Here is a 17431-nt window from a genome sequence, read left to right on the forward strand (position 1 = left end):
CCGAGGGAGCCGGCGTACAGCTTCCGGGTCATGTGGCCAGCATGACTAAGCCGCTTCTGGCAAACCAGAGCAGCGCACAGAAACACTGTTTACCTTCCTGCCAAAGCGATACCTATTTATCTACTTGCACTTTGATGTGCTTTCAAACTGCTAGATGGGCAGGAGCAGGGACCGAGCAATGGGAGCTCACCCCGTCACAGGCATTCGAACTGCCGACCTTCTGATCAGCAAGTCCTAGGCTCTGTGGTTTAACCCACAGCGCCACCTGCGTCCCTCTTTTCCTCCCCTAAAATCACATCATTTAGCTCACCATGTGATGCCTTCATATAGAAATTCAGCTCCACATGAAAATAGACTGCAGAGAAATGGTTTCTGTGCTGCAATTGTGACATATATGGATTGAGCTGGAAAGTCTGATCCTGCTTACATACGGTGTTGGTGATGATCAGTAGATGCACTTATGCTTTCAGGAGCAAACAGTGATGTGCAGAACTTTCTAGGCTGGGACCAAAGAAGCTGTTTCTTTGGTTGAGGGACCACTGTCCTTATTTCTCCCAATGATCCCCTGTTTTTGTTTAGGAGGGAAGCAAACAGCTTTCAGTAAGCAGGCTTCAGAAGCTCTGCTGCATGCATTGTATTGTTGTTTGGGTTATGACCTTTGATTCCACCCAGAGCTGCTTGTGATGATACCACTCAGCTGTGCATCATGTGCTCCATGCCTCGATTAAATGGCGTGCCCGCATATTTGGTGTCTCTTGGTGGTGGTTGTTCATAGTGTAAGGCACATTATCACAATCCTAAAAGGGTGAGAAGTCTCAGAAAATGCCATGCATTGTCAGACCCAAAATTACACCTATCCAAGGATGTAATCGGATAGAGCATTCATTTTGATTTTCAAGGGGGGCATCATTTTGTTTACTTGTATGCTAGATACCACAAACAAAGGATATTTATATCCTTAATGGCTGCTTCTAACCTGTCTATGGACCATCGTGTATTACTTCTGAAATGATAGTATCTTGTTACTTTGAAATCAAGTGTGAAAGGCTAAATGTGCATTTATTTTTGCCCTTTTCCACTGCCAAGCTATCCCTGGGCACAGTCCAGCCAAAGCACTTTTAAGACTTGCAATTGGCTTAAATAAGGGAGTCTGCAGCCCAAACCTAGATAGGTTTACACAGAAGTAAACCTCTCTGACTCAATTCTGAATAGCAGTTTAGCACTGCAGCTTTAAGCTTGTGCTTCACAGATGTACATTTTCAAATGAGTGGGGCTAATCTGAGCATTGTATCTAATGTTGTTGTTCAGTTGACAGTAAGGCTTCCATCTGTGGAACAGGGAAGAAAGCCATTTCCTTCACTCCCCCCCCCCCCCACCACTGAAGGCTCCACTCCATCTAACTCTGTTCCAGATAGGTGAGGGACCTTCCAGAACAGATTGCGAGTGTGTGTGGTGGGGAAATAGTAGAAAATTGCTTCTCTTCCACTGATGGAAGCTTCTCAGTTAGTGACACCATTGGATGTCAATTGTAGGCACTGTTTCCTGGGTCTTTATTTCTTTCTTCAATTGCACAATCTTTTTTTCTTTTTTGTAGTGTTTTCCAAAAATTACACATAAAATTCCAATACATATGTATTTTTAAAAAATCTTTTCTATTTTTGAATTCCCAACCCATTTTCCATGATGTTATTCTTATCCCCCCTTCACTGTACCACAACTTTATTCCTTTTTTATCATAATCATAACACAATAATCTCAAATTCTTTCTGTCGCTCATAGTTCAAAACCTGGTCATGGGGTCTTCATATTGTAATATTTCTTTAAATAATCCGAAAAGGGTTTCCGTTCTTCAAAAGAACAGTCATCATTAAATTCTCTTACGTTAGCTGTTAGCTTTGCTAATTCAACATAGCTCTTTACTTTACTTATCCATTTCCAATCGCACAATCTTTTGTTGTTGTGCATTACATGCACTATGGATGGTATCCCACGATAGTCCTACTCTATTGAAATGAATGGACTTGCCTAAGGTGGGTCCATTAATTTCATTGAATCTATTCTGAGTCTAACTGAGTTGCATGCAACTTTTTAAATATATTTCCTAGGAAGTTTTGTGTAGCAGACAGACGCTCTTTGGGACTTCAAGCAAGTTAGCTATACTGAAGGCCTGGCAGCTGACCCAGGAGGCAGGACGAAGCAGCGCAGGAGCTGGCATGGATTTCTTCCCATGTTAACAAGCTTTTTTTAAACGTAGATGATATGGCTTAACATATGGCAACAATGTTTTTTTATAATCCAGGCAGCCCTTAAGGAGACTTTGGGGAGGATCAATTTACAGCTCAGGGCACCAGGGAAGATCTCATGTCGGCACTAAAAAGATTTTAAAACCTAATGACTGTTCGTTGGTCTTTTTAACCATTATCTGTGCAAAATAACCACCTGCTGGCTATTAAGTGGGTGTTTATTTTTTACAAAATCATTTTTCTTTAGTTGTTCCTTATTACCTTTTTTGCATATAATAAATAATAAAAACTTTAAATGTGTGTGAACAATTAATTTTCACATTTAAGGATTATACAATCGTACTGAAAAGCTTCCGAAATATGGCCTCTTGTAAATGCTCATTTAACTTAAATCATAGTTTTAATCCTTATTAGACACATCACTGGTTTGTGAGAGCAACTAAATTGATTCTATATATAGCATCCTAGCTGCCCATAAATGGGAGGGAAGGGGGCAGTAGCCTTCCCTTAGACTTAGACATTATTTTTGTTTTCCTCAGCCTAGGGCTTGGTAAGCTGGGTAAGACTGTCCTTCCTCTCTGCATTGCCATTTTGACATCTCTCTAGGTAAGTCTGTGCTCATTTTGAAAAAAATTATATGCATTATTCAGATTTGGAGAAAATATATTTCCTCCCCCACCTCTGTGAAAGTGATGACTTTAAGAAATGGAGAAAAATTGGGCTATTTTTTTTAAAAAAAAACATTCTTTTCAACCTCATTTTGCACCCTCTAAGGCCACAATCCTGCACACAGGTTGCTTAAACTTCATTGAAGCCAATAAGTCTTAAGCAGCCACGAACTGCAGCCTTAGAGTCCAACCCCTGAATAGGGGTTTAACATGCACATCTGTGAAAGGAATACTGGACTCTTGGTCTTGAACAGAAGAGATACTTCCCTTGAGCTAAATGTATGTAAATGTATTCATATTTATTTATTTCTGTGTTAATGATTTATTCATATTTATTTCCTTCAGTTTGAAGACATTCGATGCTGGGCAAAAGATGTAGCACGTATTTGTCTAGGAATAACAAACTGAACAAAAAAGAAAAGGAAATGATGTTGGCAGAAAACATCCATTAAATTAGAGTTTACCATATATTTCAAATCCTACTTCTTAAAAGATGGAATTCTGGCTGTCGATTCTGTCGAGTATTTACTGTTTGCTTTCTCTTTGTGCCTTTTGGCAAGCCCCTCTGCATGACTGGTGAGAGAGTGAGAGTGGAAGGAAAGGCTTTTGGAAATCTTTTTTTTTTTTTTTTTTGCTCTGGAAATGATGCCTGCTAGAAAGCAACAGTGGAATTGGACGAAGGAGGCACATGAGTCAATGGAGGCGCCGTAGGACGGGATAATAGAAGTTGAAATGTTTGGAACAGACTCCCTTTCGCTATCTCACTCGTTTCACATTGTTTACTATCCAATGAAAAGGTCAGGGTGTCTTCAAAGTGTGTTTTGGATCTTCAGGCTTAACAGGGCATCTGCTACAAGTCCCTTTTCTATGCAGGGAGTTGGCAGAGCATTCCTATAGGGGAGGGAGAAACCAATTCAGAAAGGCCACCTTTTCCTATGCCATGCTGGAAAGGAGGGGGGGAATGACAACTCCCCCCCCTTGTGATTTGGCCTTTTGTTGCTTCTTGCTGTTCCAAAAACCTCTCCTTCCCATTTCTCCCAATGGCATAATCCCCACCACCACCATTCCAGGGCATGTTGTGAGAAAGAAAGGGGCCACGAATCCACAGCCTCTTCTATCATTGTTAGGTCTACTTTTCAGGACAGAATGAGATGTACACCTCAGGCAGCAGATTTTGGGTGTCATGAAAGGGGCAGTGAAATGTTTATTATTTAGTTTGTCATTGCAGTTTTACTGCCAGGGAAAGGAAGATTTGTGTATGGGGTTTTCAGGTGTCAAAATAACTTGGGAGGCCTTGGTACTATATATGCTTACTTGGGGTTGGTGATAGGGATCTGTTTGCTGATCCACCACGGGCAGCAAAATGCCCTGGGAAGGCCCTGCACATCACTGTCCCCTCCGATGTTAGAGCTTGATGTTGGAGAAGCACCAGCAGAGGCCTTTTCTGCAGCCACAAGTTGGAAGCTGTCAAAAGCAGATTTCTCCCTCTCTCTTTGAGGGTAGCCCACTCCTTCCATCCATGGAGAAGGAGACCTGAAAAGTCTTCCTTCCCCTGGGACTTTAGAGGGCTGTGACCTAAGTGATAAAACTTTCAGGTGCCCCCGTATCAAGTTGCTATGGATTTGTGGGACCACGATGGCCATGATTTGCAGCAGTTTGTCAGCATGCTTGACTGTAGTTAACTGACGTTTGTGAGCAACCATAAGAGTAAAAAGTTACAGAATGTAAAATACATAAGATTGTTAAAAGGGGGTAGATTGGAATGTAACAGTAACTAACTGCAATTTTTAAAGGTTTTGCTAGGTACTTCAAAAATCAGAGCCTTCCAATAAAATGACCCTATGCATTATTCAGATTAGGGTAAAAAAAATACACCATATTTTTCGCTCACCAGACCATAAGACACACCTAGTTTTTGGAGGAGGAAAACAAGAAAAAAAAAATCTGAATCTCAGAAGCCAGAACAATAAGAGGGATCGCTGCGCAGCGAAAGCAGTGATCCCTCTTGTTGTTCTGGCTTCTGGGATAGCTGCGCAGCCTGCATTCGCCCCATAAGACGCACACACATTTCCCCTTACTTTTTAGGAGGGAAAAAGTGAGTCTTATAGAGCAAAAAATACGGTATATATGAAGTTCTACAGGTAAGGCAGGGGTGGACAAATTTAGGGTCTCCTGTTGTTGCTGGGCTACAATTTGCCTCACCACATCTATTGTCCATCCTGGCAGGGACTGATGAGAGCTGGAGTCCAACAGCATCTTGGGGACTGGGCATAGGTTATCCACCCCTGAGATAATGAATGTGTTCCTGAGCAACTGCTTCCCAACATATGTAACTTCTAACCATTTATATACTCTGAACTGATTTGTTCTGTATAAGTACGGCTAGCCAAAATGTTTGCCGAGTTTTGGGAAATATGTGGGTGTGTCAACCCAACTCCTGTGCTCACCAAAATAAAAAAGGCAGATGGACACACATGGACTGAGTGTAGGAGGTTTGATCAGTTTCCAGCAAATGATGCACAAGGCTACGCAAGGCAACTCCCTTTGCTTAGCCAATCCCTGTGGGCAGTGGGATTCACTGGTGGGACGTAAGCAGAAGGATGGGGCAAGGAGCCACACCAAATCCCAGGTGCTGTTGTCAGCTGCTTCCATGGCTTCCATGAACTCTGTTTCCAAGTTCATGGCAAAGAGGAGAGGGGACTTTATCCTTTGAGGCTATGGTCTTCGGGATACATTTGCTTGTGTGAGAGAAGGGAGGAAAAAGGGCGAGAGAAGGTTTCCTTCTGCTTTGTTTTTCTTCATCGAGTCTGTAAAGGTAAAGAGACCCCTGACCATTAGGTCCAGTCATGGCTGACTCTGGGTTTGCGGTGCTCATCTCACTTTATTGGCCGTGGGAGCCGGCGTACAGCTTCCGGGTCATGTGGCCAGCATGATTAAGCCGCTTCTGGTGAACCAGAGCAGCGCACGGAAACGCAGTTTACCATCCCGTTGGAGTGGTACCTATTTATCTACTTGCACTTTGACGTGCTTTTGAACTGCTAGGTTTTAGGTGCATAAAATTAATGATGTACGTGTGCACACACTTCTGTCCCATTTCTGTAACTTGAATGCGCACTGTGTGAAAGCATCTCTGTGCAGGTATCTCATTTCCCACTTGCCAGCTGCATCCCCTCACTGTGCATGTGTAATTCGTGGTGTGTATGCCATGTTTGTATGTTTCTTTTGGCCCGTGCCTGTGTGCATTCGCAGGATGGATGGAGTAGCTAGTTGCAGATTCATCTGGTGAGGCAGAGCTGGAGCAATAGCTCCCTAGCTGCAGTGTTGCCACTGCTTACCAGGAGGTTGAAGTGGCAGCAAGGGCAGGAATGTGTTCTCTCAGTGCATCTGAATAGCTCCAACCTCACTGCCGCCTGCTCCTTCCCCTCCCAACATGCAACAGCGCGGCTGCCACCGCCAGGATGCTATTGCTGCGGTTTCGCTTACCTCACCCTGGATGATCCATGGCTTAATTTCTCCACCCATTCCCCAGCACTGCCAATTATTGCAGTCCTGTATTATAATATTTCTAGGCCAGTCTTTTAGACAAGATCCTCACTGAGCTTTGTATTGGGAGGGTGGGTTCGTATATATTACTTTTGAGAGCATTAAAAACAAAAAAAGAGTTTGAAGCCATCCAAATGTGTCTGCATCTTTTGTTTGAGGTAGTCTGTTGCTCCGGGAACACAATGAAGTAGTAAATTTATGAATTCTAACTTTTGTTAAGGGTTTGGTACTTGTACAGAGGAACATGTTTTTTTAGAATTGAAAATTCCTGAGCTATTGGATTCTGTATTAAAATTCTGGACAGAATCAGGTTCTGCTGCAGCGTTCATAAACAGCTTCAAGATTGGCTTGGCATCAATGCAGAGATCAGGGAACTGGAGTGTTCTGATTTTTCCCCATTTGGTTGGATGCATTGATCCATTGTATTTCCGTAAAGGGATCATGGACTTGTTCACATTATTCATAAAATAATGTGGAGGAACTTGTGGTTCCTCCACAGTTCCTTAGTATATTGGAAAAGCTGGGAGAATGGGTTCAGTGGTAGAGAATAAGCTTTGCATGTAGAAGCTTCCAGGTTCTATCCATGACATTTCAAGTTAGGGCCAGGACTCAGCGAGACCCATGCCTGAAACTCTCCCTATGTACCTGAAGACAATTGCAAGACCGGTTACTTACAAAGTCCTTGTCTTGAAGGGTTCCCTGTTTGCATTGAAAAAGATCTAAGCATTACAGCCCCATGGTCTGCTCTATCAGTACATGCTTGGCATGGTTATAGTGCAGAAAGGAGGTCTTCACTGGGGATATTGGTGCAAGCAGCACTGTACACTCGTCATTGAGCTATATTTGCATCATGTGTAAGAACACGAGACATAAGACGAGCCAACTGGATCAGGCCCATCTAATCCAGGATCCTGTACTCACAGAGACCAACCAGATGCAAGAAAGACCTGAGTGCAACCACACTCTCTGCTCCTGTGATTCTCAGCATGAAGGAAGAACATAGCCATCATGTGTAGTAATAATAATAATAATAATAATAATAATAATAATAATAATAATAATAATAATAATTTATTATTTATACCTCGCCCATCTGGCTGGGTTTCCCCAGCCACTCTGGGCGGCTTCCAACTGAATATTAAAAACAGTACAGCATCAGACATTAAAAACCTCCCTAAAGAGGGCTGCCTTCAGTTGTCTTTTAAAAGTAAAATAGTTGTTTATTGCCTTGACATCTAATGTGGGGGCCGTTCCACAGGGCGGGTGCCACTACCGAGAAGGCCCTCTGCCTGGTTTCCTGTAATCTTACTTCTCGCAATGAGGGAACCGCCAGAAGGCCCTCGGTGCTGGATCTCAGTGTAGAAGCTTTTATATTATACCCTTTATATCCTGAGCAAGCATTTGATTTAAGAATATAATGATTATATGGGGGGCAGCAGGGAGGCCTGTGTTTATTTTCCCCCCTTTAAAATTAAGGAAAACATTTATTACGCATGATTTCTATTCCATCAGGTTTTCTCCTGTAACAATGGTATGGATTTGAAGTAAATGTTTATCTTGTGCCCATTCTCTCCAGCCTGCCAGTTGGGCTGCAATCATGGAAAAGCATTTTACAAACAACTTAAGAAACATGTCCATGTCAGCTCTGTATTTTAACCAATGCTCAAACTTTTTCTGTGATTAAATTAGATTTGTTTACATTGTGACAATGGAAATCTCATGAAGCATCATCAGGTGAAAATGATGAGGGGGAAATGACCTCATGGTGAATTTCTTTCATTGGTTGATGGAAACACGAACAATTTCAAAGGCACATATTTCCATGTAACTTGTTTAGGAATTGACTTTAGGGGTTCTTAGAAGCGTCCTTAGGAATCGACAGAATACATCTTAGGCTAAATCAGCAACTAAAAGTCAGAACCTGTGTTGTGGCACTGCACGAGTAATACTAGAGAGTTGCATTGAACTGACTGGGTTCAAAGACTTCCAAAATGTTTAATATGACCATAGTCTTACTGTATAGAAAGTCTACCTGCTACACCTGGACTTGTTTCGATTAATGTCTGCAGGAGACTTTGTGGATATTTAAGTTATAGTTAGTAAAATCTTAATAAGTATTCATAAAGGAAACAGTTTATAAGAAGTAAATAAGGAGGTCAGATACAGGGTAAAGGAAGTCTTTTATTTGGTTGTTTGTATTGTTGTATGTTATGCTCACTGTATGTTATGTTCATGTTCAAGAAAGAAAGAAAGTCTACATGCTACAGACATTATTGGAAACAAGATATATATTTATAAGAATATATTTTATATATAAATATTTATAAGAATATGTCAGGCCCATCTTCCTTCTGAACTGAAATCCTTGTTTGTGTACAACAAAATAGCTGGTAACGAAATCTGCAGCCTTAACCATGTCTACGTAGAAATACATCCCATTGAATTCAATGTGGCTTCCTCCCAGATATGCGGGGTTGGGATTGCAGCCTATTTATATCTGCTTATGCTAGGCAGGAGTCTGAATATGTGAGCTATTTTGAGGTTCTGGCTAGATTTTATTGGGCTCTTGAAAATTCTGCTCATTTCATTGCCCTTCTGCATGTGGCCCCCACAAGAGAATCAAGGGAAGCAGCGGATCTTCTCTGTTTCTCAGAGGACCTTGCAGCATCTCCTCTTGCAGCAGTCTGAGGCTTATACACACCATACACTTAAAGCACTTGACTTCCCCAAAGGATCATGGGAAGTGCAGCTTACCTTTCACAGAGCTGCGATTCCCAGCTCCCAGGACTCTTTGGGGGAAGCCATGTGCTTTAAATGTAGAGCACGCATGATGCCTGAGAAATGCATCTGAGGACCCTGTCTCTCACAGAGAGTCAAGTACCTATCAAGTTCCTCCTTTAGTGAGAGTAAGACTCAGATGTGGTATCCCTGTGGATGCTGACCTAAGTAAGATCTTGAAGTTCTGGCCCAGGGTTCATTTCAGACTTTGGCCACCTCTGTAACCCAATCACCTCTAGTGGGGAATGCTATGTATGTCCCGCTCCTTATAGCAGCGCGACCCACATGCTTAGGACAGGAAGTGAGGACCTCTTCCATCCAATTACAATTTCAGGTGGACTTTGGACAGGCAGGATGCAACCATGCGCGCTAGGGTTTGTCCAGGACACTACACCCTCACAAAAAGCAGTCAGCTGGATTTTGACTAAGCAGAAATAGACAGGGTTTGTGCTAGCACAGGGGATTCTTTTAATGCCTGGGATTGAGCTTAATGCTAATTCAGTAGGAAGTCTCCCACGGTCAGAAAGCGGTGGGCGACGCTGCTTCCAGAAGCTTTCCCATATCACTCATGCCCAAACCCAACCAGGCATTATGACGACGGTGATTTAAACAGCACTTAAAATAAGCCGAGTGCTTTTGCAGGGAATTAAAAACGACAAGCTCCCTTTCCTGAAGACTCATCATCTGAACACAGATGAGACTTAAGAGGGAAGGGGGTGACGGAAAGGTGAGGCGAATATGTGAAATAATGCATCATTTATAAAGTATGGGGTTTTCGTGAGTGAGCTATCGTTCCGACTTAATAGAATTTCCCTTCCTTTGCAAAAAGAAAGAAAGAAAGAAAAAAGGCTGGCTTCTGACAGATGGCAACTGGAAGGCGCATTTCCTTTAGTGGCTCTGCAGACACCATTTTATTGCACATTCAGAATGAGTTGTGCTTGTGGTGCTATCTGGGTGGGCACAAATGACCCTGTTAGTACCTTTTGCACCTTCAAATGTCTTGGGACAGCCATACTGCTTCATTCCCAACCAGTGCTTATCCCATAGCTTCCAGCTGAAATCCCACAATGTTTTATATGGAATTGCTCAGGTTTATTTTCACCCCAATTTTGTCACACCCTTAGCTTTCTGAATAGAAATTCAGATGTAGCAAACTGAATCAGAACAAATCCATCACTAAGGCACTATTATTGTGAGTCGAAGCCCCATCCCTTGCTTTATGATGAAATAAGACACATTGACACTGGCGGAGGAAGAGGAGTGCGGGGGGAGCACACTGCCCCTGGCAGCGCAATCCTGGTGAGGTGCTATCGCGGCTGCCCCCCACATGCGCTGGGCGCCGTGCTCCCACGGTCGATGAGCCCTGCCCCCAGGATGCGTGCCATCCCCAGCCCCACCTGCTCTCTGCTCTCTTCTGGAGCATGAAGCTCTGCCACTGCGCATAGACACCAGTATTTTAGGTTAATGGGCTAAAAAACTTTATTTGTTACAGAATGTGAGTGGTATTGGCTTAGGCATTGGATTTGAACAGACTATACTTCACTCCAACAGGCTGAGCCACTGTCCCGCGTTTGCTTAAGAGCGGCAAATCACATCCCCCAGCCAACTGCTGGATTGGTTGGCTGAGGGCATGATGCAGGCCTGGGACTTCCTGTGACGCAGTGGGCCATCCACACCCGCTGCGAAGCATGGGAAACAAGACCCATTCACAACTCCTCCCCTCGGGGAAGAGGAGAGGCTTTGTGTCAATAACATGCCATAGAAAACAACCTCAACAAAACACCAGTGTGGAAGGACCTGCGAGTGTCCTTTCCTTTGACACTCGACAGTTGTTCCAAATCCAGGTCCTCCAGCAGCACAAAGTAGACAAAGCTGTGGGTGGGCTCAGGCCAGCTGACGACTGAGCATTTTTTCTGTACTGAGAAAGATGAAGCAATAATCTCCTGAGATGGGTGTGTGCCTTGCTGCAAACTGAGAATATTTCAATGAAGTTGAAGCTGGAAATTGGAATACTGTTCCATATGACAAGGAGCGTGGACGAATGTAACCGCAACGCTCATGGAGCTCTGAGGCATCTGAAGGGGGTGTGGCAATAGACAGAAGATTAGTGTGTATTTATTGCAATGGTTTATATTCTAGCTCTCAGAAAACTAATTGATCCAAAGTGGCCTATGAGTGGCATTTTTTTAAAAAAAACAACAACCCCACAATAAACAATATCAAGATAGAAAAAATCATCAGGACCCTGCTCATAGAGGAGTTGATGTTAGGTGACCTTGGTGGAGATGGTGGGGTAGAGAGAAAGTCCAGCTAGAGGAGACTTTGAGGAGGCCATTGCTGGTATCTTTTATTCCTCCTGGAAAACGTTCCATAGGACTACTGAAGGGGGAGGACTGTAGCTCAGTAGCAGAACATCTACTTTGAATGCAGAAGGTCCCTGCATCTTCAGGTAGGACTGGGAAGAAAACCTTGCCTGAAATTCTGTCAGTCAGTTCAGATTATACTGAGGTAGTTTGGCCAATGGTCTAGCTGTTCTATGATGGTAAAAACATCCCTGTACGGGAGGGAGGAGGCAGTCCAGCTGCGACAGGCTCTGATATGGTTTGCCTTCATAATGTCCCTTCTGTGACCTGCTGCTTAATAGAGAACAATGGATCATTTCAGTGCTTGATAGGATGTAGTGATGGTGTTTCTGGAGAAGAGTTCAACAACAGAGAATGGTCAATCATATCAAAATAAGACATTACTGAAATAGCAAAGTTATACCGCTCCTCTCAATTGCTATGAGAAGAAAAGCAAATGATATTCCTATGGTGTAGTGGTTAAGAGCGGTAGTCTCGTTATCTGGGGAACCGGGTTCTCGTCTCCGCTCCTCCACATGCAGCTGCTGGGTGACCTTGGGCCAGTTGCACTTCTTTGAAGTCTCTCAGCCCCACTCACCTCACAGAGTGTTTGTTGTGGGGGAGGAAGGGAAAGGAGAATGTTAGCCACTTTGAGACTCCTTAAAGGGGGTGAAAGGCGGGATATCAAATCCAAACTACTACTACTACTACTACTACTACTACTACTATTCTTCTTCTTCTTCTTCTTCTTCTTCTTCTTCTTCTTCTTCTTCTTCTTCTTCTTCTAAAAGATTCCCAAATGCTCTATGTAATTGAAATGTCTTATTCACCCCACAGAACTGGTGGGATTATATTAGCTAGTGGTGAGACAAAACCCTGTGCCTTTCAATGCTATAAGGGCCACTAAAATGTAATACATTTCTTGGGTGGAAAGCATTTCACTGTTGGAAAAAGCATGAAACTTGTGCAGGCAAACCAGAACTGATATTATTTTGTCACATTAATTGTAGACCTGAGCTGCAATTATTCAGAATTGGCTGTTATATGGGGGGCGGGGTGTTGGATTGCTTTTGATCTTTGCTCTTGTTTTACTATGTATTTGTGTCCTCATTTTGTATTTTATGCTGTGAACCACCTTGCGATCTTTGGATGAAGGGTGGTATATAAATTGTAACAACCACAGAAGCAATATATGGAAAAACACTGAACGCCCCACCCCAAGATGAAACCTTTGGGGCTAAAACCCTGTGAACATAAAACAATTAATTTAATCAGAAATATGGGCCACTTGGGCAAGCAAGAGTTAATTGATCTGTCTAAGCAGAAAGAGACACCCACGAGAAGGCTGTACCTCTTTCTGACATATGTCGAATGGAGCAAAGTTATAATGTGCTAATCGAGCAATGACTCTGCCAGGATATAAATATGGTCAGTTTGGAAATGCATTTTACATTTTGGTTTGTTGCCAATGTCACTCTCTTAATAAACCTTGTCCCTTCTGGACCATGCAGCTGCCTTTGCAGGCTCTGTGTCTGATTGTTTGTCTCTCTGAATGCTTCTTTCAATGAAGGTTGAACCCCCAAAGGGACTTGGGTCAGCTACCACTTTCTCAAAGGGACACAGAGATTTCCCTCTCTCTCTCTCCTGGGAAGCCATGGCTTTAATATTTGAAATGGCCCCATGAAGGTTGGGTGCCTTGCATGCATGTTCATTATCAGGCAGCCCTGATCCAGCTAGATGGTAGCAGATGACCTTATGGTTCTATTGCTTCCAGTGGAACTTGTAGCCCAATTCTTTGTAGTCAGTGAGGATTATTCCCAGGTAAGAGTCTGTAAGCTTCCAGTCTTTAGGTGGATTGGGGCTACTGATTATAGTAGTGCGTGGCTAGCCTGCAGGCCTTATCTATCCTTCCCCCACAAAAAGATCTGCTGCAGCCCCAGTCATCATTTTTAATTTCTGCTAAAAATACTGATTCCTGGTGTAATACCATGATACCAAACAATTTTCTCAGTTTTCATTTTTTAAAAATAGAAATGCCATTTATGTTGTGAATTGCCCTGTGATCTTTGGATGGTATACAAATTTAAATAAATAAATAACATTAAGCACATTTTAACTCAATTTAATAATGGATAAATGATTTGAAAGAGTGTAAAATAGCTGATGGGGGAAGCCATTAGGAAGTCAGCTTTAAGAACTGCAGTTCTCATCACATCCACTTTGACATGTGGGCCTCTGGAGGGTGGACAACAGTTCTTTGACTGAAAAAAGCTAAGCTCCCTGGACTATAGCATTGTAACATGCACATGTGAATGCTCCTCCTGAGATGGCTTGCTGTCGTGAAAATTTTGCATCAGCTGCTGTCAGTTCAAATGCCGTATTTTTCATTGTAGACGCTAAGCGTTGAGAACTGAAGTGATGTGAGATTGAGGCTAGTTCCAAAGTGGCCCACGTGCATTCATCCCGATAATTCAATTCCATATGAAAGGGATGAGGAGCCAGTGGTTCTCCAAACGTTCTCTATCAGCCTCAGCCAGCTAGGACAAATGTCAAGGATAACAGAAGTTGCAGTCCAACAATATCCAGAAGGTTATACGTTCCCCATCCCAGCTGTATATTTTATGTGGTAGTACATCTCATTGAATGCAGTGGGACTTACTTGCAAGTAAACCTGCATAGGGCTTATCTGCATGTCTCCTAGCACATGATCCTAAATATTCAGTCCATATATTTGTTAGTATCTTCCATCATGTTAATTGACAGAGTAGTTTAACATGATCTGTTGTTGCCCATTCAAGCTCCAGAATTTAAGAGAAACAACGAAGGTTCTGAAAGCCCCAGGTAAATAGGATTGCCACTGTTTAATTCACAGGAGCAGTGAGTGGTAGCAGATTCCAAGATGTCGTCTACAGTGCCATTCTATCAAAGGAGGCACAAGCACTTTGACCAGTCCTATCGCAATATTCAGACGAGGTATTTGCTTCAGGAATATTCAGCAAGAAGGTAAGTGCAATACTTCTGGGTCTGGGTGAAGCCCAGGGTGGTGGGGCCAAAGCAGGATAAATTCACTATCAACACAGGACAACCACTCGGGATTTAAACAGACTACAACTTTATTGATTACAGGCGTTAAGCAGGTTTTGGCACAGGCATTGGATATGTATCCTGAATCAACCAACTCATCTGCTGGTTGATTAATCAGCAGGGTTAACCAAAGTTAAGGATCACCCTATGATGTACATCAAATCAGGGCACAAGTTGTACACGGTGGGTCTGATGGCTCAGTCCTAAGATGCGCATCTGAGCCAACAGATTTGATTTTATTTATTTTCCAACAACATGTGTATGCACACACACACACACACACACACACAAACACACACTCGCAAAACCAGATGACAGAGGAAAAGTAATACAGAGTTTTGCAATAAAATAATAATAGCAAACCAGTGTACCAAATGACAACCGTGCTTCACTGAACAGCAAATGGTTTTTAAAGTAGCCCTGCCATAACAAAGAATGAGAAGCTGGAGGGTTATGGGATCTGCCTCACTCTCCTGGTGTTGACTGGAAATATTGGTGTCATATTGGATATATGAGAAGCTTGACTTGTCCCTGTGCAAATAGTTAAGAGAGGTGAATGGAAAAGCTGTGACCTTCAGGTCATGCTGAAGAACCGGGAGAAGTATAATGATACATTTTTGCAGTGCACAGCCTCACCACAACAGTCCATATAGCTGTGTCTTGAGAAGAGTCCAAAACGGAGGCAGATATGTTCATCCATTATTATATACATGTGCAAACAATGCGTTACATTGTAGTATATCCATTTTATTAGGAGCAGCATGACTGTGATTCTGTGCATAGTTTTCTGGGAGCAAACTCTGCGAGTGTTTGCTTTTGACTGCTTAGGCTCAGCTTGTAAAACGCCTTGAGTTTCAACCAAAGATTTTCAGCCAGCTAAAATGCAATATTTAGCTTTTAAAAAGAAATACAAATTTTTACCAGTTAAACTGATAGTAGGAAGTAGGAACCACATCAAAGAAACAGAGAGAAGTATCCAGCCTTTGCTGGATTATTTTCCTCCTTCTCCAACTTCCTCTAAGCTGTCACAAAAGCAATGTGAAAACCTCATTATCACTTTGTTCACTCGGGGGTGTTAGGCAGGTCCACTCAAGTTACTTTTTCCTCCAGCAGATGCCATCATTGTTCCTGTTCTGAAAAAAAGTCGCGGAGCTGCATTCATCTGTGCTTTCCCTTCACCATAGTACTGGAGCCTCTGTCTTAAGGCTTCTGTTAGCGAAGAGGAGCTTGTTAGGTTCTCAGTTCAAATTCTGTTACCTCTCTAGTCTGAAACAACCATGACCTTTTATTGCCATTTGGATAACTTCTCCCCCTCCATTTTAGCAACTGGGCAAAAGAAAATCTGAAACGTATTTCATTTATGCAAGTCAACCAATGACTAGTTTTTTGATTTCCCCAGAAAGACATGGAAATCTTAACACTGCGTTATCGTAAAAGTTGTTATCATTGCTTTGCATATAAGGGCTGCTTCCAGACAAGCTGCTTCTAGACATGTTGTTTCCTATTCTGCACCTGCCGATGTGGGAAGGACAACGTGTCGCTTGTGTGCCAGGAGACTTCATCATGTCTCATCTGAAGAGGAGTCACACGAATCCCAGGCAATGAGGTAAAGCTTTCTTCAGCCAGGATATAAAAGTAAGGAAAGTGATGGTGGAAAAGACTAAGTGATTCATAGGAAGCTGGTCTTATACCAGGCCAGACTATTCATCCATCTAGCCCAGTATTGTCTCTTCAGGTTCCTTTTAATTGCTGATGCCCAAGATTGAACCTTGGAGCTTCTATAAACAAAGCATGTCGCCTACCATGGAGCTATAGTCCCTATTGATTGGCTGAGCTGTCTAAGAATGGTGCAAATGCCATTGGCTAAGGTTCTCAGACCACCAATGGGAAACCTCAGGCCTGAAGGCCAGATGCAGACCTCTCTGTCTGTCCCTTGGAGCTCTCTGTGGGCCACACCCCCTCTTCAGGCCACACCCCTCATGAGCTCTGCTTTGCACTCCCTTTGAGTATTTTGGCTTCATTGTGTCCAACTCTGTTAATGCTTTTTCTTTTCTTCCTTGGATGGAGGATAGAGAAGGCTGCATGCGTGTGTTTGTGTAGAGACTAGCCTAATGTTCAAAGGTTTTGTTTTTTAAAAATTCATTGGTTGTTCTGCCAACTTTTGCTTATGGCCCAGAAAAAGTTTGCCTAGCCCTGCCATAGAGAGAGGCAGAGAAGCAGAAGGAAATAGGTAAAGGGGAGGAGAAGGAACCAGAGTCTGAGAAGGCAGGAGAAAGGGCAAGATAAGAGGGGAGTGTTGGAGGAGGAAAAATTTGATCCAAATGAATAAGGAGGAAAAGGGCAAAAGTAGGAATATGAGAGGACCAGCAGGAAGGAGGATGGGTATAGAAGAGAAATTTTAACATGGCCAAGAGCTGCAGTAGCAAGGAAGGGTGAAGTTCTCATTTTGATTTGAAATTCCAGTCCAGATCATTGACAGGGAGTTCCTAGTTTTCCTCTCAGTTTTCATATGTGTTGCCTTTGGGTCTCTGGCACCCAAGAATAGTGTTTTGTCAGGCACATCAGTAAATGTGGCTTTGGGGCATATTTATAATGGCCAACTACAGCATTCTCCCTACTTCCCCACTGAAGTCCTCAAACAGGAAAGGAAATCATTTCCTACATTAAGAACTCTCAAAACCTCCTGAAACACCCATGAGGAGCAGTTTCGTTGGCAGAACTGTCAACATGACAAGATGCTTGTAGTGTCCTGGGCTCCTTATTAATTTATTAG

At 42.9% G+C, this 17431-nt stretch overlaps 1 protein-coding gene across 1 annotated transcript in view; it reads left to right on the top strand.

The window, feature by feature from the left end:
* The first annotated feature begins 2721 nt into the window (after nucleotides 1–2721).
* The window catches only part of MYOM2 (myomesin 2), an 83759-nt gene continuing 69049 nt past the window's right edge, over nucleotides 2722–17431 (top strand). The window contains exons 1-3 of the mRNA XM_082215397.1: nucleotides 2722–2849; nucleotides 14447–14577; nucleotides 16121–16264. Coding sequence (XP_082071523.1) covers nucleotides 14474–14577; nucleotides 16121–16264 — 248 coding nt within the window. The 5' untranslated portion in view covers nucleotides 2722–2849; nucleotides 14447–14473. The remainder of the gene's footprint in view (nucleotides 2850–14446; nucleotides 14578–16120; nucleotides 16265–17431) is intronic.

This window comes from Podarcis vaucheri (genome assembly GCF_965113315.1).
Source record: "Podarcis vaucheri genome assembly, chromosome: 3".
NCBI lineage: Eukaryota > Metazoa > Chordata > Lepidosauria > Squamata > Lacertidae > Podarcis > Podarcis vaucheri.